The sequence below is a fragment of the Cygnus olor genome, chromosome 3 (assembly GCF_009769625.2).
Source record: "Cygnus olor isolate bCygOlo1 chromosome 3, bCygOlo1.pri.v2, whole genome shotgun sequence".
NCBI lineage: Eukaryota > Metazoa > Chordata > Aves > Anseriformes > Anatidae > Cygnus > Cygnus olor.
Genome location: NC_049171.1, coordinates 57,588,175 through 57,613,309, shown reverse-complemented (window position 1 = coordinate 57,613,309; position 25,135 = coordinate 57,588,175). Strand labels below are relative to the sequence as shown.

Below are 25,135 nucleotides of genomic sequence, written 5' to 3'. Positions count from 1 at the left end.
CAGCTTAAGCAAGCAAGTTCGGAGCTTTGGAGGGTGAATAATTGTGCACAGTGAGCTTTGTGACGGGCTGCTCTGCTGCAGGCTGAGAGCTTGGCATTGAAATTTAAAGCACTGGACTTCTCGCAGGGAGTCCTTAATTTTAGAAAACTGTCCCTGATGTTTATTTTTTTCCTTTACAAGAGAACAAGAATTATTACGTTACATGGGCTACTGTCGGGTCTACTATCATATCATATTTAACAATATGCCTTCTGTTCATTACGTTCTGCTTGGTCATTTTAATAATAGCGTGGCAAAGCTGTGCTCACTGGGGCAGCCTAGCTTCCCCTTGCTGGCTGCCTCTGTGCTGCAGCGAGGGGAGCATGTGCTTGGGGGGCGGGGGGGGGCACAGCCAAGCAGGGGAGGAAAAAAATGCCATCGGGTTTGTGTATTTTAGTTACCTCAAGGCACCGGATCCAAGTTTCGTATTAAGTTATCATTCCAGAGAGTTCGAGTCATAGTTTGTTTAAGCCTCTGATCGAAACCGAGGGAGAAAAGGCAGCTAGAAAACCTTGCTTTCCGAATTAGCTTTCACTGTTGGGAGAAGCCAGCTCGGTGGAGGGGGAGGCGCGTCTCCCGCGAAATGAATTTGCTGTAGCTTAAGCAGCACTGAAGTAAAAGCCTTTAACATCACCCCTCATTTACCTGATACTGAGATTTAACAATTTCATTGATCCTGTAAGTTCAGTAAGGCCTTGCATTCACAGGAGTCCTTTGCGAGCATCGGCAAACTTCCTTAATTCCTCTCAGTAGGAGGCAGGTGCTCGCAGAGCCGGTGCTGCCGCAGGATGGGTCCTTCACTGCTTGTGCCTTGTGAGCACCCCTCGTGTAGCATCCACGTAGTAAGAGGGTGTGGAAGGTTACAGGACGGGGACTTTGCTTAAGGCAGGAGCTTTGTAAGCACCTTTTTGAAGCGTCTCGTTCTCCATGTCCTTGTGAAGATCAGTGTGTACATTTTGCTGGACGTGGTCCTGCCATGCTGGCTCAGCACAGCCTGGGCCCAGCCTCCTCTCTGGCCTAACAGTGTGGAGGGTGGTGGGGAAGCTGGGGGGGCTTTTCCAATCCCCATGAGCTGAGGAAAAGTCACAGCAGTAAACCTGCTGCTAACAAAGGTGACAGCACGGTCTTCCCAGCAAAAAGTCTGTGACCAGAAGGTTCATGTAAATGAACATTTTCACACAAGGCCTGCAGTGAAGCGAGGGAAGCGTCCTTTATGACTGCTGCAAGAAAGGTTGCAGAGCTGAACATTCATCTTTTTAAAACATATTACTAGTTGAAACTAATACTTGTTAGCCAGTTTTAAGCAGAGCTCAACCCCTGGCTAATCTGCAGCGAAACGGTAGAGAGTGACTAACCCATGCTAGGATCACAAGTGGTACATGTGAAATGAAGCGTTTTAATGTTATGAAGAGAACTCCTGACTGTGACAGAGGCCAGTTAATATACATGTGCAGCATTAACTCGATTCGTCTTTCTCCCCTTTGTATTTTGCCACGGGCTTTCAGGTTATTAAACTCTGTGGCTCAGAAGCCCTGCTTCTTGTGTTAGACAGAAAGCTCTGAGTTTAAGACCTCAATAAAGATTCTCATTCCAGGGGTTGATTAGAGCTTAAAAATGTCCACAGATGTCACGTTTTGCCACGTATCGAGCTGCATATGCAGCTACAAAGGAAAATATAATGTCTTTCTGGTGACTGAGCAAAGCTGAGTGTTCAGAAACTGTGTCCTGGTATGGGAACACGTGCAGTTGATCCATGGAAGAGAGAAGGGACATTTATACACTTGGTACACGTTACTGTTCCTTTTTTTTTGTTTGTTTTTCTGTTTTAAATGCTAACCTTTAGTGTAGAGTCTGTTTTTCAATTAAAATAAGAATTGAGTATTTCCTGTGAATGCAGGTGAGAACAAAGACCCCAAGAACAAAAACTGTTTCTACATTACTGACCTGTCCGCCTTCCCCACAGCTACAGGCAGATTAATTTTTGTGATTAATATATTTTTTCAGAGCTTCTTTTAATTTAGATATACATTTTTCCTTCTATAAGAGATTCCTTCCCTCCCCTTTTTATTTCAACTAGTTTTAGGTAAGTAGGTGGTGTGTAGTGTAACGAAGTTATAATTTTAGAATGTATTGAATTTGGACAGATAAAAGCATTAAAAAGGAAATGTTGGCTGGTTGATTAAAAAGAGCTATTGAAAACCTATGAAATCCCTTAATGCCAGGTTTGTTGAAATTATTATTATTATTACAATACATCCGGTGTATCTATTACAATTTTATTTGAAGTTGAATGAATTTTCTTGGGAATGCAGCTGCTGCTCCTGGGCTCTCCTATGATAGTTCCAGCTGTGAAGCAATGGCAGTTGAGTATGGCACAGTCAGTCTTTTGTGTCAGTACAAAAGCCTGGCAGTGCTTTTTATCCCCAAACTCGGTTCTGAAATACTTTTGAGTACTTTTTGTCTCTTGGTGGGACCTCAGCACTGAGCTCTTCTACCATGGAAAATGCAGCATGGGGTGAATGAGTTTGTGTAGAGGTGTTTTTTTTATGTACTATTTGTATGATGACCATGATAAATGTCTTTTATATTCTTACAAGATATCTTTGCCTTGGTTTCTCTTTTTTTCAGAGAAGAAATGGGGAAGATATTCCAGTTGCTCTGACTAAAAATATCAATCACAGAAGATTTGCTGCTACCTTTAAGTTGCAAGAGGTGACAAAAACCGACCAGGATTTATACCGCTGTGTAACTCAATCAGAGAGAGGTTCTGGAGTGTCAAATTTTGCTCAACTTATTGTTCGAGGTAAAGTTTTGATCATTTTATCCATTTAAATGCTCTTAATAGCAGTGCTTTCCATTTATACCTTTTATTTAGCCTGCAGATACCTTGATCTGATTATGCAAATGTAGCCCTATGAGGCTTCCAAAATGGTCATAAAACAAATCTGGTTTGCAAAGCTTCTTACAAGTATTTTCCATAGAATGTGTCTGCGTAAAATACCTGAATTTGCAATGCGCGTAACATGCTCTTTCTGTAGATGTACTTGTTGAACGTAAGGTGAAAACTGCCTAATGTTTCATAAATATTTTACAGAGATGGGAGAATCCACTGTAGGTAGTTAACATTTCCTTTTAAAATCTGTTGCAAAATAATACATTGTTCTGTTACCTGGGAGTCAGGTATCTAAAAAGAGTTTTAAACTTTCACCTGCCCAAGGACTAAAAGCATTACAGAGATGTTCTAGGGATTTCCAACCTGTTAAGTAGGAGGAAGAAAAAGAAACGCTTGCTTTTTCCATTTGAAATACTTGCTTTTTTGTTTTGGTTCATTCAGAAGGCTGCTGGATTGCAACCATAATTAAGTGGGGCAATGTCAGGTTGATGTCGTATTTATTTATTCTGTTTGTGTTCTGGAAGCATGTCATCTGACCAGTGAAAGATAAGGTCGAAAATAGGAATTCAGTTTTTGATTCTAAAATTTGCTTGCTATTTGGCCTGGGATAAGCCATTAAGCCTCTCCTTGACTAATTGTATCACCTGTAAAATTGTCCATTTCACTTAACTCTTATGTTTATGGTGAAGCTTAATGTTTTGAAATGCGGAAGATGTTATATGGGTATACAAATTCTATTTGTGATGGTGCTGCCTAGTGTGGGGGCTGTTTTGGCTAGGTAGGTATGGGGCTGGGCTCATGAAGGGCTCTCACGTGACTCCTTGGTTCAACCATGGGTGGTTTGGTCAGTAGTCATCTGGGATCAGCCATGGGTCTGGAACCAGGTCAGGGAAAGCCAGTTCATCTTCAGCTTGTAGAAATAAAGGTAGCCTAGTAAATGCACTAAGATATTTGATATCTGGCATTTGCTGGCAGAGGCCTTTTTCCTGGGAGACCAGTTGATTGAGGTCAACTAGATTTTTTGCCTTCTTTATAACATCAATAAAAATGGGCTTTGCTGAACACACATGGATTTAGACTATATGTTAACAGCTTTTTTGTTCTGTAGATGTACCCTTTTGTCTAGCAAAAGTGCAAGACAATCTTCATCCTAATGCAATGAAATTAGTCCTGTTACAGCATGAAAAGAGACTTTCTATTTTGTTAGGAAAGCAGGACAAATGCATCTGTTTACACAATATATGAAGTTTTTTTTTTTTTTCCCATGTTGTAATAGAGCAATAAAATAGTGTTTAAATCACTATTTATGTCTCAAAAAAAAAATGAGATACCAACATCAAATTTCACAGTACTCTCATTTTAAATGCAGTATATCGTCCTGCTTGAAAGGCTTGGGTCATTTGATGGAGAATACTGTCTTTATGGTTTAAAACATAAGTTCATAGCTTTATACGCAACAGCTATATAGGTCTGATATTTTAAGTTTACTTTTACTTTTTGTGTGTTTTCTGGATTGGAGGCCCAAAAATGTTAACTCTTTTTATATATATGTGTGTGTGTGTGTATACACACACACACACACACATATATATATATCATTAAAAATAAATAAAAAGGAAACAAAAAATATTAATCTTCTAAAACCAGTTTCATTTATTTGACATCATGGTAAAGAACAAGGATTTTTATTTTATAGTAGGATTTATTGCTTGTTGTTGTATTTGAAAAGCAATATACAGTAATATATTTTCTTGTTTGTCTGGATAACCACCAAATAAATCTTGTTAGCCAAAAAAGCATAGCCTTAGGGATCAGCTACCCTGGTGTTAAAACTGTACTGAAAATTAACCATAATGACAGGTCCTATATCTCAGTGGCACTTTAAAGCTGACATCCTGCTACATGGATACAAAAGATGATAATTTTAAAGGAAATTTTTGGGCCACTGATACGAATTGCCTTTAATAAGAGCTGGCATAGTATTGCCCATTGTCAAAGATGACCCAGGGGTAAGAGTTTATTAGTGCATTTCCTTCTAAACTGGAAGTGACAGGGCATGCTTGGGGCCTTTTTGTTGCTGTTTGTAACAAATGAAAATTTCACTGTAGAATTCTCATGCTGAAGAGTATTGATCTGTGTGTTCTCACAGCCAGAGGAGGAAAAAAAATATACTATGAAACACAATTTACTTTGTCATGGCTTTAGTATTGCTTCCAGATCATTTTACGTAACGATAAGGTCTTTGGTCTGCAGAAGCCAAACTTCATTGACGACACTGGTTACTAGAAAGCGAGAGGTGAGAAACAGCAGCTGCTGCTCGGGAACTCTCTGGGTGGTTAGGTACATGGCTGAAATCTTTACGTGTTCCATGTCTGTACAGACATGTGGTACAGTAATATAGATGTAGAGGCATCTGATACTTTCCTGATGAGCCGTGCACAAGCCAGTCCTGGTAATGAACATTTCCAGTTATATAACATACATCATGTTGAAACATCATTATTTAATTTTGAGCTTTAACAGAAGAATTACTTTCAACTGAGTTCTAAGACTTCCTTACAAATGGAGTTACCTGGGAGGGATGACATACATTTAAAGACCCTGAAAAAGATAACTCGATTACTCTGATTAATTTTTTGAAGAAAAATCAGACTAGCATAGGATTTGTAATTCAATTTTATCATTTTACCAAGAGTAGTTCCAGTCAATAATTTAATGTCTCACCTTTGCTTAGAGCTGATCTTCAGCTTCCAGCTCAGTGACTGCCTTGTATTGATTTTTTAGGTAGTTTCTATGGCATTGCTGTCATTCTTGGATGTGTGGAAGGAGCTTTCCCCTTCTTTTTAGAGAAAGCTTGGCACTGTCAGTACAGTTAGTTGGCTTGTCTTCTTGAATAGGTCCATCAGATTAATCATCTACTTATATTTTCCTTGGATGACCAGTAAATCGGCAATTTCTGGGCAGGTAATTGCTTAAAGTCTTCAGGATTGGGAGTAGTGACAGGCGTGATGTTTAAGTAAGAGTGAACAAGAAGACACTGACATTTTTTCTTTTTATTTGCTTTTGAGAGCAAATATATTGTGCTCCTAAAGTCTTCCTACTCCTTTTACTACTTACTGTAGAACTGTGGAAATCAATGGCCCAAAGACATCGCCTGTGCCCTGGCTAATGTATATACTTGGTATATACAAGTGTGGAGACTTTCCGAGTCAGAGTACCAAGTAGTTTGATCTCTTGAATGAGTAAAAATCTTAGCCCTGTTACCAGTCATTGCATTATGTCTTTGTTCAGAGCTGTTACAAACTACTGGCACGCTGGTCTGAAGTTGGCAATATTCTTCAGGAAAGTGGTCTTCTGCATCAAGAAACAAGCTAGTTTTTGTCAGGAATTGTAATACAGTTCTTGGTTGACCTTGTGTGTTAAAAGTGACTATTGGGAGGAGGTGAGCTGTGTTCTTATGTGGTTTGCTAGCAAACTTCCTAGAATAATCCCAATTTAGTTTGTCAGGTAATCCTGGAAGACCATGTGAATGAAACCATCCATTTCTTTGGCTGCAGTGTACCTGAAAGATCCAAATGAGTACTGTCTTCTCTCCTCCCTCCCCCCATAAAACAGCAGTTTTTTGCTCAGATTGCCAAAAAGTATAATCCAAAAAAACAGCAAACAGCCTGCCTCACACACCATCTCAAATCATATGGTAATGAATTACACTTCCTGTAAAGTGTTTGTGTGTTTTCCTGTGTTTGTTTTCTTTTGAAGTAGCTACATGTTGTTAGCAGGCTTATTATGCAAAATGTTTTATATTCTACTAAATACTGCAAAATCAGCAGTAAATGCAATGCATTTCATTTGGTGCAGTGGATCTTAACGCAGATTAGTTTGAAGAACATATAGACTAGTATTAAAGACAGAGGAAAAACAAAGGAAAAAAACCTCAGAATATACGTATTAACTGTAATGTTTGTTAGTATTCCGTGAATAGCTTCACCATATGTTTGGTTCTACTGATATGTTTCAAAGTATTATTAGAATCGTAAATTAAAAAAAAAAAAAAGTTTTCACTAGATGAATGTAATTCCCCCCCCTTCATTTCTTTATCCAATCCAAACAGCAGTTCCGTGGTGGGGTCAAAGCAGGGGAGGCCTATATATTGGTTTATAGTTCCAATATGGAATTGTCTTCATGTCCCTAGTAAATGCAAATTAGCTACAGAAAACAAAAGAAAGGCATTTTTCCTCCACATGGTTTCCTCTACTACCTCCTGACTGTTCTTCAAGTCAGAAGCTGTGGTAAAGTGATCTGTGTGAATGAGTTTGTTAATATGAAAGAGGTTGTTTTGTTTCTTTTATTTGCTTTGACTTGGCAAGTGCTCTGTCCTCTAAGTCCTTTGGTTCAAGTTTTGGTGGGGGTTTGTGGTCATGATCTTTATTTCCCTTACTGGGATTAGTTTGCCATTGGGAGCAGTTCTTGTGGAAATAATTCTGGCACTGATACTTCTGCCTTTCTTGTCTGAAGTCCCTTTAGAGATTTTATATAGGAAAACCAGCAATTTGACTGATCCGCTGATGATGCCAGAACACTTTGAAGATGGAGTTTGCCCCTGGCAAATATGTCTCTTGAGAGTATTGGTTTTTATTCTAACAAGAAAACTGAAGTCTTTCCATTTGAGAAAATTGTTGTGAATTTCAATTCACTTTCCAAATTTCAGTTTTGCTTATGTTTCGTTGTTGTTGTTGCTGTGTGTTTTTTTCTGGGAAAAAAAAAAAAAAAAGGCAGTTTCTGGTCATTTTGTGTGTTTGTGTTCTCAATTTTGCTACCTGGTTTATTTGTGCAGTATGTTAGTGAACTTAAATTTCCTGTCTAATGACATGGAGAGCACTAGGTGGCAGATTGAGGAAAATGCATCATGTAGTCTGAATGTTTGTATACTGCCTGTCTGCAAACAGCTTAACTCTTTTTGGACCAGTTTTGGAAAATGACACATATCTCTGTCTTCCAGTATTAAGTTCTCTGTCTGAATAGTAGATTTTTTTTTTCCCTCTGGTTCTGTCACCCACCATTAGTTCTGTAAATGCTAGACAAATCAGGTTATTAACAATGTGTTCAGAAATACAATGTCAACGAGACCATGGTGATATGTAGCAGGGCTCGGGACTGAATCTTTGAAGTGCCTTGAGCAGGGTCTTTGGGTGTATGTTTCTCTGAATTCGCTGAATTTCAGAGCAGAGGGGAAAATAGGGAGGGATTTTCCACAGTCCAAGTTGTTGGAATGTGTGGGCTTCGCATCGTTATCTTGGCTCAGTGCCCCTTTGGACTGCTGCCAGGCTTCTGTAGGAGTATGCAAACTTTTAAGCTGTGATCTGGAAGAGCCATGTGGCTGCTCTGCCTGGTTCATAAGGTGCATTTCTGAAGTACAAATACTAATCTCGTTACTTTCTTGGACGCTCAGCACTTTCAAAGCTGCTTTATATCCCAAGTTTTCCTGTTAGATCAAGTGTAATTCTCTCATGGTTGTATGCTTGTAGGAAAAGTAGATGATAACGTCTAAATGACCTCACAAGCAGTAGGAGAACTAATGCAATGATTTTGTGAAGTTTTTCCAACCTCACTAATAAAATGCAAGGTATATTTTGGGTGTGTATTTAGGCTGTAAGCATCCTTCAGAGTGCAAGATCTAATTAACAATGTCTTTGTGACATCCTCTGGTTTTGATTTCTTTATCTTATTAAGATTTTACCCTCTTTAAGCAGGTTTAACTCTGGAAATTTCCTATTCTCAATCCTGTTTCTTACGGCAGGTGGACAGGGGTGTTCACCATGAAGTCAAATACTGCCTCCTTTACACAAGAAGAATGAAGCAAGTACATAGGAAAATACCTCAGTAAGTCTTGTTGTGCATATTTAATAGATTGAGCCAGAAAGGAGTTACAGGCTTTTCACACATCTACTGTATCAGAAAGAGTAACAGCCGCACTTTGTCATCAGACAAGTCGTCTGTGCATGAAACTTTGCTTGTCCCCTTCCCTATGGCAACATTTGTCTCTGGTTTATGTAATTAATATGTGCATTGCCCGTTTTGTTTAGAATGTTGCAGGACAGTTGCTTTTCTGTGAAGAAGCAAGAGAAATTAGTTTTTAATTGGATTTAAAAACAAGCCTGTCCTGGTTTCAGTTAGGACAGAGTTAATTTTCCTCCTAGTAGCTGGTAGGGTGCTATGTTTTGGATTAGGATGAGAAGAGCGCTGATAACATGCTGATGTTTTAATTGTTGCAGAGCAGTGCTTACACCAAGCCAAGGACTTTTCAGCTTCTCGCTCTGTCCTGCCAGCGGGCAGGCTGGGGGTGCAGCAGGAGCTGGGAGGGGACAGACCCAGGACAGCTGACCCAAACTGGCGAAAGGGGTATTCCATACCACATGGTGTCATGCTAAACAATATATAGGGGTGGCTGGCCGGGATGGCGGGGCCGGCTGCTCGGGGATAGGCTGGGCATCGGTCAGTGGGTGGTGAGCAATTGCATTGTGCGTCACTTGTTTCGTACACATTATTATTAGTAATACTATTATTATTATTGTTAATATTATTTTCCTGTCTTAATAAGCTGTCTTTATCTCAACTCACAGGCTTCACTTTCCCGTTTCTCTCCCCCATCCCAGAGAGGGAGGGGGGAGGGTGAGCGAACGGCTGTGTGGTGTTTGGCTGCCGGCCGGGTTAAACCACGACAAAGCTATAGAGATGTAGATTCCCAGGAACTAGCAGACATGCACTGTATTTGGAACAGGCTCAAGTTCACTGTCTGGTGTTGAGCAATCCTGGCTGCATAGGGCTTTATTTGAAATGCTAAAATACGTTGCAGCAGTCAGTTTCATTGCATCAGGGCTTACATTTTTTTCAAGAGAGGAAAGAGGTGCTTCTTTTTTGAAGTCTTTTCACGTGTATGGGATTTTCTAAGGTTGTGTGGTACTATCAGAAAAAATAAGACCTTGCATTCTTGACAAAGATTAGTTTGTGCTGTTTGCTGTGCTGGACACTGCCTATCCAATTGCTTCATTGCAGTGTTGGCTTAGTTTGGGTGGAGGGTGCCTCTATCTCTTTATAATCCTCTTGAAATCCTTTTAATGTGAACTGTTGCTACGTTGTAGTTCTGTGATTTGTTCTTCAGGAAGATCTGAAACATGTAAGGTAAAGCACATTTTTTGCTTTTATCTTGAGAGAAGAGTTTTATACTACTTGACATAGTCTAGGTTAATATTCTGATTAGGCAAAAGATAGCCTCTTTTGAGCTGATACGCGTCTTCTTGCTGTATTTTCTGAACTTTAAGGTGAATGATCCAGATCAGAGCCAAAGCCCTGTAGCCCACGGTTGGACACAGTAGCTGCTGCTTGGTGCAGAACGTCAGAGGAGCAGATGTAGAGGCATGCCCCCCGGTGTAGAATTTTACCTTACAAGGGTCTGTGGTTCAGGCATCTTTCACTTCACTAAGGGGTGGTACCCTCTCAGCTTGGACATTAGTTTCTCATTTATGGAGAAAACACACGAGTAGAGCAGAGGGGCAGGAAGAGAAGACTGCTACTCTTAACCTGTTTTTTTTTTTTTCTTGAAAGCAGGCTGCTTGCTATGCATGTGAGACTACAGAGCCTGTTGAAAGAGCTTACCAGATACTAATAAAATACAAACTGAACAGTGGAATCAAATAACAGTGACCATGCAAAGTGATTAAGATGATACTAGCTGTATTTTTTTGTCATTATTTTTATTATATCATCTTCTAAGCAAACTCAATCCTGTTATCGCTCGCAGATAGGGATGGATAATGTATAACCTCTTGTGCCAAGGCATAGATTTATAACCTCTGTAGGGTCTAGCGTAACTAATAAATACCTTCATATAAGAATCATGGTTAACTTTAAAATCACCTATTAAAAATAACCATGCAGGAGCTAACAGATTAATTAAATGATTTAAAAAAAAAACTTTTTTCCTTTGTTCACCATGTACGTTCTGTAAACCATTTGATTTATTGTTTCCATGTGCTTTCAGGTAGTTTCTCCTGTTTGACTACTCTTTCTAGCAGGAATGGAAGATACAGAAAACACAAAAGTGTAACAAAAAATACCCCAAGCTCCTACACATCCCCCTTTTCTCCTAAACAAGTTCTTAAATCACATAAAAAGGAGAAAAGGTACCTAGGAAACTTGAGATCAGGAAATGAAATTTGCATAACTTTTTCTTTTTTTTTTTCTTTTCTTCTCCCAAGTGATGGTGTCTATTTATGGTTTTCATTGCCTGGTGATGTATACTTTTTCCCAACCTCTGTGGTGGATGCCAGTGCTGTGTGGCACTTTACTTTGTGAGTCCAAGCAGCCAGCAGTTCTTTTTCTGTTTCATGCAAGCCTTCATCAAACCAATATGGAGAGCACATGGGTAGCAAACTGTGTGCAAGTCCTTTTATCTTCTCTCTCCTTGACTCACTTTGCAGTGGAAACTGTGGTGAGAACTCTCCTCTCACAGATCTCTGAACAGAAACCAGCAGGACAAAGGAAAAAAGAGGATAAGGAAGGCCATGGGTACTGGTGATAAGCTGGACTGATGTTTACCAATCATGGTTATTGTTATTTATTTTTTGAACATTGCTTGTGTAAATTTGAAGCTGATCTCTTTTGGAACTACAAATAGTTTTTTTCCCACACCTTTTATAATTACTAGGTGTGAAATTTATGCGTGCAATTAAGTCACATCCTTCTTCAGTAAAGGAGACTTGACTTAGCTGTCCCCAGGAATGAACATGGAGCATGCTTAATTGGTTTCCAAAGGCTGTCTTTGACCACGTACATAAATGCTCAGACAGGAATGTGCTTTCAAAGCGAGTCTCTGGATTATCCCCACTTCCTGGCCTTTGGTTCCCATCCACTTCATTCTGCAGCTCACAAAATCAGACAGCAGGTACTTTCAGCACTGTTGATGGCTTTGTTATATATCAGAGAATAATTGAGGTGGGAAGGCATCTCTGGAGGTCATGTAGTCCAGCACCCCCTTCCAGAGCAGGCTGCCCAGGACTTTGTCCAGACGATTTTTGAATGTCTTTGAGGACAGAGACTCCACAGCCTCTCTGGGCAACCTGTTCCTGCATTCAACCACCTTCACAGTGGGGGAAAAAAATAATAATTGTAATTAAAAAAAATAATGTTTACACATAATTCTTTGTGTTTCAATTTGTGCCCATGAACTATGAATAACTTGTAAAAATAGGGGAATTTTAAAGGGAATTGCCAATGTGGCACGGGGCAGCTGAATCTTGACTGTGGTATTTTTGATTCTGCTTTTACATAAGCTCTGAACAGAACTGAATTGCATGTCTGGTTTTTAAAAATATTTCATGCTGATTTCATAGAACTATGACGCAGTTGGTGAATTCTCATCTGTTTAAGTTTAGATTCCAGTCTGTTAAGCAGGAGAACCAATGCAAGAATACATCTTACACATGTTTAAACAGCTCATCAGGCATTTCATGAAAAAAAAATTCTCAGATACCATAGATTTACATTAAAGAGTGCTGCCACTGCTCCAAGAAAACACTTCCATCTGTTCCTGTCTTCTGGCCCTTGTTTCTTGTGCCAGTGCAGGGAGGCATTCCTGCAGCAGTGCAGTGTGTCAGGCAACTGGGCTACGATTAACCCAGAAAACACACTTTGAAAGTTAGGTTTGTAGTCCTGCACAGGCTGTTTCAACGTGCAAAATGGGTGTAAAGCTGCTCCCTCTCCGCCTGGCTGGGATACCGCTCTGCCCTGCGAGTGAGTTAAATTGGCTCTCGGAGGTGCCTGAGCAGTGGGGTTGGCATGAGAGGGTGGAGGGTGCAAGGGGCAGGAAATGCTCCATCTCCTGCTCAGCAGGCACTGAGCTGTTACTTACTCTTGTTGGGTCTTGCAGAAACATCATCATCATTTGGCAGTCAAATAAATGCAACTTTAAGGGCCCATAATACTTAGTCAAAAATGCTGAAGGCTTGTAATGTGAAGTACTGAACTGGGGTGAGCTTGGCTGGGCGGTTCACAGAAGCAGAAAAGTGAGCTCTGTGCCAGCAGACTTAGTGTCGGCTACAGGTAACGTTCACCTGGAATTTTCTGCCCATACAGCAGATCAGGTATTAACAGCCCTCTTACAGGCAGCATCAGCTGTGCATCACAATCTCTGCATAATCCAGCAAAAACAGGTTTTGATATGGCCTTACTCAGCCCAGGTGAAAATTGTGCTGCCAGTGAAACCAGAGGGGTGATGCTAATGATGCCTGAGCGTGGTCTCACTATGTACGTATCATCCTATACCTGTCATTTTCTCATACCCCTCCTTATTGGGAAGGTACATAGGTGAATCCAATCAGGGAACAAAATATCTGAAGAATTAAAATGTAATCACTCTGCATAGTGGAAACCCTATTTATCTTCAGATTATGGGGAGCAGTGCAAAGGAAAGAAAGAGATGAGGAAACAGCTGTAGGAAGGTGTAACTTCAGGGAGGAAATAAAGGGGTTTCTTTGTTTCTTCACATCTGCACTTTATTCAAGTGCAAAAGATCATCTGCCGGTAATGTGATTTTTCTCATCTTAATTAGAGATATCTCCAGACTGCCCCACCACATCATTGCTGTATTTTACTTGGTTAATTCACCTTCCAGTAGCTGCTCTGTCTGCCCGTTTATTTAAAGCAACACTTCCATTTGATTGCTGCAGCTCAGGATGGTCTGTCTCAGTTTAAATGCCACTGATGTTAGTGGGGAGGTTAAGAAAATATTTACTTAAGGGTAGACAACGTTCCCTTACCTGCCGTCTTTTTCCAGTTTGGGGGAGGGAAAAACCCCTCTAGATTTGACATCTCTGTGTATAGTGCAGGGCTGTTAAAAAGTGTGCCAATGAGTAGATGCATGGTAATGATGAAAAGGAGTGCATTTGGAATTCAACATAGATGGCAGAAAATGCAGGATGTCAGAGAAGCCATATATTAAAGGGAATTTGAATTGGAAACTGAATCCCAACCTGCCACTGGGGGCATTTTGATCATCTTGATTTATTAAACTTTTATAACAGCATTCAGATGAAGCTGAATTAAAACGCTTAGTCTTGGGTGGTTTATAGTACACAAGTCATCATGCTAGTGAAGTCTTGCCATGATCAATGTAGAGTTAATCTGAGTTCCTTTTTGAATGCAGGTGCACCTGTGTGCTTTAGTTTGTATTTAAAAATCTGATAGTGTTCTAATACTGAATCACTTAACAAAAATACGAAGTGAAGCCACCCCTGACATTAATTTTCAACTGCATTGAGTGAATCTTGCTATTAAATTGTAGCTGAACTGCAGGAACACAAACTGCATATATATTCATATACCAATTTTATATATTGATAAATTTATATGCAGTATAAAATAGCTTTCTATGGAAGTATAGCAATATTTCCTTGGAAATGGGTCATATTCCTGAAAGACACAAGACGCCTGCAGCATGGTACTGGTCTGACCATCTCCCAGCTTCAGCAGCCATACGTGGTCTTACTGAACACAGTCTCTGCAATAAAAAGAAATCAATTACTATTAGAGTGGCACTGCAGGTTAAAGGCATTACAGGTTCACACTCGGTTTTGCAGCAGGGAGATGATACTTAGCTGCAAATGGGGAATGATGCAAAAGATGGATGAGACAGAGTTCAAGGAGCAGTAATGTGAGGGTCCGGCGCTATCATTCCAAGCTGTCTCGGAAACATGATGGATGATTCGGTGGCAAGAAGCAATAATACCAGATGATGAGAGATTCATCTCCAGATCTTGAGCCCACTGCATGCTGTCTACCTGTTGGTGTTCTAGTGGCGTAATGATTTCTGATGTGTTATGAAGGGCTAAATTACTGTACTTAAGCAACTAAACTGGTATGTTGATTTTAGTAACCCGGACTTTTTGGCAGCTGCTAGAAAAGCAAGCAACGTATCACACACTCTTGCACGTGGTAAATTTAATTACCTCATATTTATGCATAGCACTTGTTGACAGGATCTTGTAAGGTATGCTAATATGGTAGGTAATTTGTTACCTCCAGAAATCACTTTCCATGTGCCTTCTGATCATTATCATGAAACATGATAAATGATCTAGCCCATGAGGTGTAAATGAAAATGAAATGGATAATTGGATCCTATGTCTAAATTGTGGCTGGAATAGTTGTTGCAATTATAATGGAATTTATCTCATAAAAATATGCTTTGCAACGTACTAGTGACCTTTAATCATCTTGGTGGGGGAGTTATTTGAGGATAATTTCGAAGAGATTACAAAAAGTTTACTCAGAATAGTTTGGATAGAAGGTTGTTTTTTTTTTTCTTTCCTAAAGAGTTTTAAATATTTGTCTATTTAATAATTCATAACTGAAATTGGAACATGATTATCCTGCAGCGTTAAGTGCTGGAAGATAGTATGTTTGCAGAATTATATATAGAAAATAGAGAGAAACGTATCCATCTTTCCTGAAGAAGAGGGAGGCTTAGCTACGTGCAGAAAGAAAGATTTCTTCCTGCTGAGACGCTGAGTTGAATTTGGATGTGCTGGTTTGCTCGAGAAGTTGACATTGAGACTGATAGGGGACTGCAAGCAGGCAAGTCTTAGAGAAGATTTAAGGAGTGGTATGAGGAAAATAAATGTTTTTCTGTCTGCTGCTCCCCAGGTCCATGCATGCTGCTCTTGGCAGAGTGTGTGTCCTTCCCATCTCCCTCCAAGAGGAGGGAGAACACTCTTGTGTTGATAACGAAGTTTGAATCTTCAGCTCTTGCCTTATCTTTGTGTGATCCTTTTTGGAAAACTATTTTGTGTCCAGGACCTCACTGGTAACATTTCATATTAGTTGTTCAGGTCCTTTTTCTTGCCCATTTAACTTCTAAAAATGGTGGCATATCTTGTACTGTCAAACATTTTGAGTTTGCCGTCCCAGTTGATATCTGAATTGATCATGGTAAGAACTGATCTTTTTTTTCTGGATTCTTTACTAATAAATGAAAAAGGAAATTTCCTCTAGTAGGCTTGCAAACTAAACTGAGAAAAAACTTAATTGAACAGTGAACAGTTAGTGTTCAAGTGAAAGTACATTTTTTGCATTCAAAATTGCCTAGAAGTGACTTATATTGGAAATCTAAGAGCCTAATAAAAATGATTAGGAGAGATGGTGGGGTAAATCTCTCAACAATCAACTTTATACATTCCTGTTATCATCCAAGAAAGCAGGACTTAAGTACACAATATGTTCCTAACCAATATGATCTGAACGGCTTAGACTTTGCGTGATGTTGGTTCAAGGCTCATAAAGAAGGAACCATGCCTAATGAAGGTTTGTAGTGTTGACACTGATCATCCCAACTTAAATTACTTAATTTGAATGAATAAATAACAGTAAAATATTTTTAATTCTTTTAGAAATATTTTCAATTTTTCTCCAAATAAATAGTTTAAAACACTACTGAATGTAAGCTTTATTTGAAATTGCCAAGCATCTTAGAACTTCTGTAACACAGCAGGGTGTTTCATTTAAATGTTTGAGTATTTTATTCGATTTTTGCTCCATGTTTTGTGGTAGCTCCCAAATGCCATGTGGAATTGTACTTGTTTGTGGACACAAGGAAGGCTACTACAAAGCGTCAGTGCCACATGTGTTTTTTGTAAAGCTGTCTATAGACTAGCTTACTCGTTTCCTGAGGAAATCGAGATTCGTTTATTATATTGATTATCTGCTCTATTTTGTTAACTAATATGCATTAACTGTTAAGTCTTTTTTTTCTCTGATTTCTTTTTTTCAACTTGAGGTTGCAGTTCACAATGTATGTGAAAATCTCAGTTTTATTCTTATGTCGTTATCCTCATGGTAATATAAGGGTTTTGTCTGTGCTGTTACTTTTCAAAATGGAGTTGAAAAGGCTACTGCTTCTGAACGGAGATGTGAGCAAACCGAGTGCTTTTCTTACGCTTAAAAATTGAGGTTGCAGTCTCATGACTTTCAATGCTTTCTTTGAACTTCACTCTGACTTGGAAGTGTGTTGACAGCAGGTAGAAATGTCTTGACTAACGATTTATTCTTCAGCTTTCCGCTTCCCTTGGACTAGATGACTTGCGTGTCCTAGAGAAAACAAGATACGCTCATGGTGATCAAGCTGACAATATATGGGTTACACCTACAGGCCATGGCAGTGTTCTCCACTTGCCTTTTGTTGTGTATAGAAAGGAGCTGCTGTTTGGCAGTGTGTGAAGCAGTGCTTCATGCTGCCCACCATGCACGTCCAGACAAGTTGGTACAGTAGTAGTGGGCTTTGTTTTTGTGTTTTTTCATATGTGGGGTGGTGGCACAGTCCTTCCTTTGGACATATACAGCACCGCTCATGGTCACCTGAATGAACTGAGGAGGAGGAGCGATCTCAGGTGTCACCGCAGAAGACATGCATCATCCTACAGTATAGTGTTCACCTTGAAAACCAGCCAGAAACATAGTATTTCTATGTCTTTTTAACCCTTTTCTAGACCAGTCCCCCTACCTCACATCAGTGCAGGGCAATGGGAAAGGCAAGAGATGAGAATATGGGCAGAAGAAAAGCAGCATCTCTGCAGATCACCTTTCAGTGTCCTCAAACCAACCCCTACAGACTTCTGCGGAGTGTGAAAACAGAAGAGTGAGGAAAGCCAGCACAGTCTTCCTAAGCGTAATAATGACTGAAGCAACGGTTTCTGCTCAGCTCTTGAACAAATAAAAGCAACTTGGATGACATTAGTGGTACTCAGCATTTTGACAGTACATAAGCCAGAGTCCTGTTTCTCCATTTTGCTTTTACGTAGGCAAAACCTGGCATATGTTCCAAGAAGTTGGTAGATAATTCTGGAAAACAAAAACAAACAAACAAAAAAAACAACAAGCAAACAAAAAACATGCTGCAAATGTGCTTTCAGTATTTCTGCAAAGATATTTTTTTCTAGTTGTTCCAAGAGTAGCGTTAACCTATTAGCAGAAGCATAGGTGATCAAACTTCACTCCCGTGATGATTCTCTGAGCTCATTGACCTCAGCCTGTGAAGTCCCATTTTTCATCTCTGAAAACAAGCCATTTGGCCTGTGCTCCCACCCAAGAAAGTATGACTGAAACAGCTTCACTACTAATTTTCGGTTAGCATTGCATTAAGGCAGCATTGTGAATATTCGTCTCTCAGGTTGTGCAAGGGAGGGACTTGTCTCACCAGTTTTCCCAAGCTTCTTGACTCCTGGCATTGGCTGTCCATCAGCAAGTTAACAAAGTGATGTGGCGCACACTCTCAGTTTGCAGTGGATTCCTTTCATTGATAGTTCTTACAAGTATGGCCTGCTGCAATCCTCAGCTTTGCCTCTGTGCTCTCTTCCATCTTCCTCCTCTCCTCTCTCCCTCTTCCTTCCCCCCTTCTCACTTTTGCACCAATAGCACCTCTTTGACTTTCTGCAGTGTGATTTAACTTACCCATCTTTTGTGTCCTACCTGCTGGTTGCTGCTATTATCAATGGAGCAGAGAAAATGCTGTTGGGTTGCATGTGCCAATAAATGGCATCCAACTCATTGACAAGTGGTTAAAAAGTCTGTCTTTGTAGGAACTGACTCTTTTTCCAAAGGGAAACCTAAAAGGGAATGTAATTGGACTCTTCAAGTACAAGATTAGACTGTGCCAACTTTCTGGCTAGCTGCTGACATGTTTGAGATGTATTTTGAATTTAGGCTTTGGACTTTGTCTTTCCTGAAACTTGTCATTCTCCCATGTGAAAACCTGCCCACACCTTTTTATTTATTTATTTTTTTCTTTTTGCTGCTTAAATTCTTTAACTTCAACTATTTCTTAATGCTATTTCAGGAATGTCTTTGACCTTTCTCTTGTATTTTTCATCCAACGTCGTTGCCTAAAGAAATATTTCACGAGTTTTATTTTTCATGAAAACTTCTCAAATACTTGACCTCTAAGTATGTGGACTTTGCAACAGAAAAAATTATGCTCTAGTGACACTTCTTTTCCTTGCAAATTACCCTCGTTATCAGTGACATTTTTACAATTAGAAGCAAAGTCCTTTACTTAGGTTAAAAAGTCGATTGAGGAAGTACAGGTTGGCTTTATTCAGGCCAAGCCAGGTGGCTGCTTCAAGAAGTTCACCAGACAACTTGCTGGAGTAGCAGACAGAGAAGACTGGTTTGCTCGATGTTTCATTTTGACCAAATTCTGTTACTATTTATTTTAAAAATAAGTGAATAAAAAGGAATTTAATGGTATGTTGATGCTTCCAGGCTAGAAAAAGAATGTGTTAAAACATGCCTCACGAAAGGAGGCGTGTGTTCTTGCTTTGAAGGTGAACATTTTGTACAGCTGCTACTGCTTACATTAAAAAAGAAGAAAAAGCGTGTGCCAAACAGTATGTGGTAGGTGCAAACTGTCACTTTATTGAGGAGACTCTGTTCCCTAAGACATTTGCACCATTAGGACTTCTAATAATTAAGATGAACTATATTTCAGCAAAAAGACAGCCTTCTGGCCAACTGACTACGCAGATGCCAAGTGGAAGCAAACGATGAAACTCAGTTGAGCTCTCAGGCAATTAACAGAAATTAATGGACCAGGTACCTACAGTCTGTTTCCTGCGTGTGTCAGTTCAGTGTCCTTGCATTTCCTGCACTTCCAGATCTCCAGACTTTTGGGGTTTTGCCACCTGAGGTTTCTTTACTGAAACTTGCAAGGATTTATCACCTGCTTAGAAGAACTTGTGGAATTCCTGTGGGCAATTAAAAAATTTCACAGGATTCTGGGTTTCCAGACATGTAAGGGAATTATTGAAGTGATCCTCTCGTGGCAAGAATTCTGTTTGGACTCGGAACTTTGGGGTGCAGTGGAGGCCTGGTGCGTGTGCGTTGGTGTCTGGTGTTACATAAAGCAGGAGCACCAAGGGGCATGGCCATACTTCTTTCTCCTTTCCTTCTCCCACTCCCAGCAATGTGCTGTTCCTGCAACTGGTCTGCAAAAGATGAAAAGACCAGGATGGTTCACTCCCTTGATGATGTGGTCACCTTTAGATTGGCTTAGCTATAACATGAAACCACATCCTACGTCTGCTTTGCAAGTGGATTACACTAAACTGCAAAAATCTTTGTGCCTACAAGGAAATATGGTGTGGAATGGTTCTTTAGATAAATGCCGCTGTCTTGGTGTTATGTTGTGTTTTTATTTCAGGTTCTTTTTATGAACATGTGCTTAGAGGATTTTATACAACAGAGAGGGGCTGATAGGATATACTAGTATGTTCCCTCAAGCTCACATTATATTCTCCTAGTAGAGGAGATAACCATTATCCAACCCTGTATAGTAAAATGCTCAATAAACCTTATCTTTGGGTTGTTAAGAAAAGGAATGGTTGTGCTTTCATATGGAAGAGGAGAGAATCTATGGAAAAAAAAGTGAAATGAAAATTCAAGGAAAGAAAGTAAAAAAAAAAAAAAAGTCTCAAACAGAACATTCAAGTTTGAAATAATAATCACTAAAATTAATGCAATAACACTTAGAGTGGCTTTCCCACAATATCCTAATGAAGTAAGCTAATGTGATTTGTATAAATGAAGTGTGCAAAACCAAACATGTCTTTGTAGTTGTTATACTACAGTAGTAATATATGAGTAGCAAGATAGCTGTGGACACATCACTGCACTGCTATGAAGTGTACTTGAAATTTTCTTCTTAACTAAACCTTAAAAAAAAAGAAAAAAAAAAGTGTGGAAAAACGCAAACTTCCTAAATGATTTGTTGAGTCTGAAATAAAAATATCCTTCTGCTGAAGAAAAAGTGACTGGTTGTGGCATTAGAAGTAATTCAAGTTACTTGAAAAGACTGACGTTTGAAATGAGGGAAGAAACCAGAGAGCATTTTTAAGGTATTCATAATTCAAAAGAGAAGAAAGGAGGCAATACAAAGGCAAAAGTATTATGCTGAAGAGCAAAGGAGTATGAACCTGGACTGAGGAAAGGGTGAGACTAAAGACACTTAGATAGAAATGTTTGTATGTTCTTATTATTTATTTTTTACAGTGAGTTAATATATGGTATAAATGACATAGGACATGAGCAGGAACACTTTATCTAATTTTTCTCAAGTTATTTAATAACATGTCACAGAGGAAATATCTGGGTTGGTTCAATGTTGTCAAGGGGTACTTTGAGCTTCAACGGAGTTACTGGCCCCTTTCCATTACACATTTTTTCTTTTATGTGTTGCAGAGAAAGAAATGATAAATAATATAGGCCAACAAAAGTATATACACCACAGGGTTAGAATACTTACCAGTGGGGGAACTGTTTATTCTGACTGTGAAACAAAGGATGACAGCAGGGCAAAACATTTTGCCTTGGCAGGAGAGGCTGTGTAGACAAGTGGTAATTTTATCTTCTTTTAAGATATTTAACAATTCTAAGCCCCAGCAGTATTCATGGATTGGCCTGCAGTGAAAGGAAGAGTTAGAGTTCACGTAAGCTATTTTACCTGCCGACTTTGTTTACCGTAGCTGTTTATTTCCCCACCACACACATTAAGGGGATAATAGGATAAGAGAAAGTTTTTCATATATGTTATGTATGTGGGATGACTTAGTGTAGATGCAATGCAAGTATGCTCTTACTACCTTTGTATAACATTAACCATTCAGGGATGTAAATCTGCAGAAAATGAATCTCTTTTTTCAAGTAGTTTTCTTATACTGCTTTAGATCTGCAAAGTAGCTTTTCTTTTGAACCAAAAGCTTTCCATTCAAGCATCAGAAAAAAGAAAACTTCATCATTTATAGTAAAATGGACAGGAAATGTAACCATGTAGCGATGCACCATTCATACCCTGAAAGCGGAGGAAGTTTGGAACATTTATGGTTTTATAGAGGGGGTGCTCACCTAGAACTGATTGTTTGAAGGCCATGCTCACATCTTTTTCCAACATTCAGTTAGTAATTTGACCGCTGCTGTGTGTGTGTTTTTTTTTTTTTTTTTTTTTTTTTGTTTGTTTTTTTCCTTTGGAGAACATGGTAACAACCTAAGAAAACACTAATACTGGGCCATAAAATCTACTTATTTTAGTATATAACCTTGGGGGAAGATGCAAGAATGAGGGAGGCATGCAGTGAGTGACACTCTTCTCCTTTTGTATGTTGTCGTAGTATCTCTCAATTTACAGCTTAAGACTTCTCAAGCCAGAGTATCTACACATTTGTGCACAACATCCTTGTGAACCTTCTATGAATTTGTCAGATCATTTTAAATTGTGGTTTTGTCCATCATCCCGCGGCATTGAATTTCCACAGTTAGCTTGAGTTTTGCATGGAAGGAAGTCCTTCCCTCTGTTCAGAAAGCTTCAGGCCACTCTTTTTCGTTGATAGTTATATACCATCATTTTTCACTGCAAGAAATAGCAATTAACTGCACATTCATCTTTTTCATGCTCCATGTCATTTCATATACCTGTAGCATGTATTCCGTCATTCATCATTCTTCCGTCTTGAACAATCCAGATTTATTTACTATTTCTACATATGGAAGTTGTCCTAGGACTCTGATAACTTCTCTTTGGTCTTTTCTATATCTCATCTCCTAGCTCATCCAGCAGGAGATGGGAAAAACAGATCTCTGCCTTTTGTTAAAGATCTGAAAACATGATGAGTTTACACTGTGGCATAAGCTGTTATGCTTTCTTTTTGTGTTCTGTTCCTAATAATCACTGATATCTTATCTGACTTCTTGTCTGGCACTGTGAATTGAGATGATATGGTCATGAAATTCCTCAGAGGGATATTATTCCTGTCTGATTATACTGATTTAGAGTGCATGAGAGATTCTCCCCCTCACATGCTCTTCTTTGTATTTGTCGACTTTGTCTTCATTTGCCTTTTTATTCCCTAGTTCTTCAGTATAGTAAGGAAAACAAGATATGCTCTATGTATCTATTCATGAAATATTGCCACTACAGTGCAGTAATTGCTGCAGTAATTGGAGCCATGATTAAGAACCACGCATTCTTCCTGACCTTCCAGGTAGACATATGACTTCATGAGTGTGTTGCAGAAAATGTTTCAGCTTCAAAAAGGGGGATGTAAAGACACTTTCAAGAATCCAAGGGCATGTAAGCTAAGGCACTGTCCTGGGAAGTAGAAAGTGTTTGCTCAGATTCTTGGTACAATTCAGAGAGACGAGAGGAATGGATGTGGAACTTCTTAGGAAGTTCTTTCTTTCCTTAGGAAAGGAAGAAAGAAAGGGAGGAAGAGAGGAAGAAAGAAAAAGTCACTCCTGTATAGACAGAATTCTGAACTATCTTCTGAGTGCCCATATTGTTATCTAATGACCCACATGAGACTGGACTGAAAAGTCAAAAAAAAAAATAATGTTGTTTTGGAAATGCAAATATAAATATTTTTGTTTCTGCTACTTGCTAAATTTGGATGGATTTTTCAATTTTTTAGCTTAACCATCTCTTAATTTTTATTGAGTGTTTTGCTCCATCCCCTCCCCACCCAATCCTCTCCCTGACAGCAAATCCAACCCAAACCTCAGCCTATCTAGCCCGTTTGATTCCCAAGGAGAAGGCAGATTTTTGTATGTGGAGTTCTGTTTTCAATTTCTAAGCCTCTGTACTTAAGAAGGTATAAAATATGTGTCTGTGAGATTGGTTTATGGGGCCTCTATATTCTTGGCTGTAACTGAAGTTAAGTATGAAATAGGTTTCCTGCACTTGCATGGCCCTGAGAAAGGTATGTGGAGATTATTTAAGGAATGGAGAAAAAGCCAGAATTGGCTTTGTGCTCAGGGTCACGTAGCCTCTGAATTTTCACAGGCTGGAGGTGGGTGCTACACAGAAGTAGTTGCACCTGAATGTGTCTCAGAAGGTGGGAAAAGAGGCTATGGCAGCATGCCCTCAGAGAGGGCTGAGAGATGCTCATCTAGCCAGTAGCTGGCTTTTCAATTCAGCAGCCAAAATGGTTAAATTCTGAAGTCAAAGTGAAGTGAATTTTGGAAGGAAATGCTATTCTAAATAAGAAGGGAAAGGTTCGGGGGATTTTTTTTTAAATGTCAAAATGCTGTGTAGTAGGTTGTTATGGTTGGAAAAAAAATTGTGTGTACCTATTCAGAATGTTTCTGTAAACCTAATTTGGCTTTCCCATTACGTGGTGAGGAGGAGGGTGAATACCACATGGAGGCGTTACTGAAAGCAGGTGAGATCATTGTTTGGATCTAGGCTTAGCAGCCTAAGTAGAGTTCAGTGAGGCAACTTCACCAGTCCTCAGGCTGAGTTCACAGCACTTCTTTTTCTGAAACCATGTTTGTAAGAAGGGTAGCAAGTCACATGAGAGAAGTTTCTTGGTGCTTTCAGTTATGTAAAAAAAAACAAACAAACAAACCAAAAAAAAACTCTTCAAAGAACTCTGAAACGTCAGAAGCTTGAAGCAGGATTTTGGTCTCTGGCAGGAAGAGTCATGATTTCCTTTGTCTTCATGAAAAGCACTATTTAAAACACCTGAAAAAGCGTTACTCACTTTGTGTAACATGGCCAAAAGAGCTAAAAATTATGCAACATTTTTTCCCCATGGTTACATGCTTTTGTTACTGACACTTAGATGAAATGTTAGGGCTTTTAAAATGTACTGTTCCTATTTGTTTACCTGGTAATACAGTGGTATCTGGTTTATTTTTGTCTCCAGGTACTATTGAAATGTGCTCTGAGCAGCTTGGTTCAACATGCAGAACCAGCTGAACACAGTCTTAGACAAAATGTCTGTATGCACAGGCAATCTGAATTTAATAAATAACATAGCTTGCTTGTGCAATCTTTCAAGGTAGCAATCTCCATAATAGGGTATATTATTACAAGCTATATTATTAACAGTAGATCATGTGTTTGGAGAGGAAAGCTTGTACCATCCAATTTCTGCTCTGGGAATTTTTTTTCTCTGCATTATTTCTGTAGTGTGGTTGATTTTGTTCGTCTTTCATATGTGAATACACAAGTCTAGTTACTGAACTTTCAGTGTGCTAGCTCAGCTTGAAGAGATGTTGATTAACATATTCAAGAATTAAGAAATGCAGTAGAAGAATAAGAAGCTGTTACTTTCTCAGGTTTACTCATCAGAAGATTAGTAAGATTGTGTAAAGCAGTTAAAATAC

General features: G+C 39.2%; 1 protein-coding gene across 4 annotated transcripts in view; it reads left to right on the top strand.

Annotated features, from left to right (window-relative positions):
* Nucleotides 1-25,135, top strand: part of PTPRK (protein tyrosine phosphatase receptor type K) — a 418,105-nt gene that overhangs the window by 200,269 nt on the left and 192,701 nt on the right. For all 4 annotated transcript variants that reach the window (XM_040551725.1, XM_040551724.1, XM_040551727.1 and 1 more), the window contains exon 6: nucleotides 2,668-2,842. In XM_040551725.1, the coding sequence (XP_040407659.1) occupies nucleotides 2,668-2,842 (175 nt within the window). The remainder of the gene's footprint in view (nucleotides 1-2,667; nucleotides 2,843-25,135) is intronic.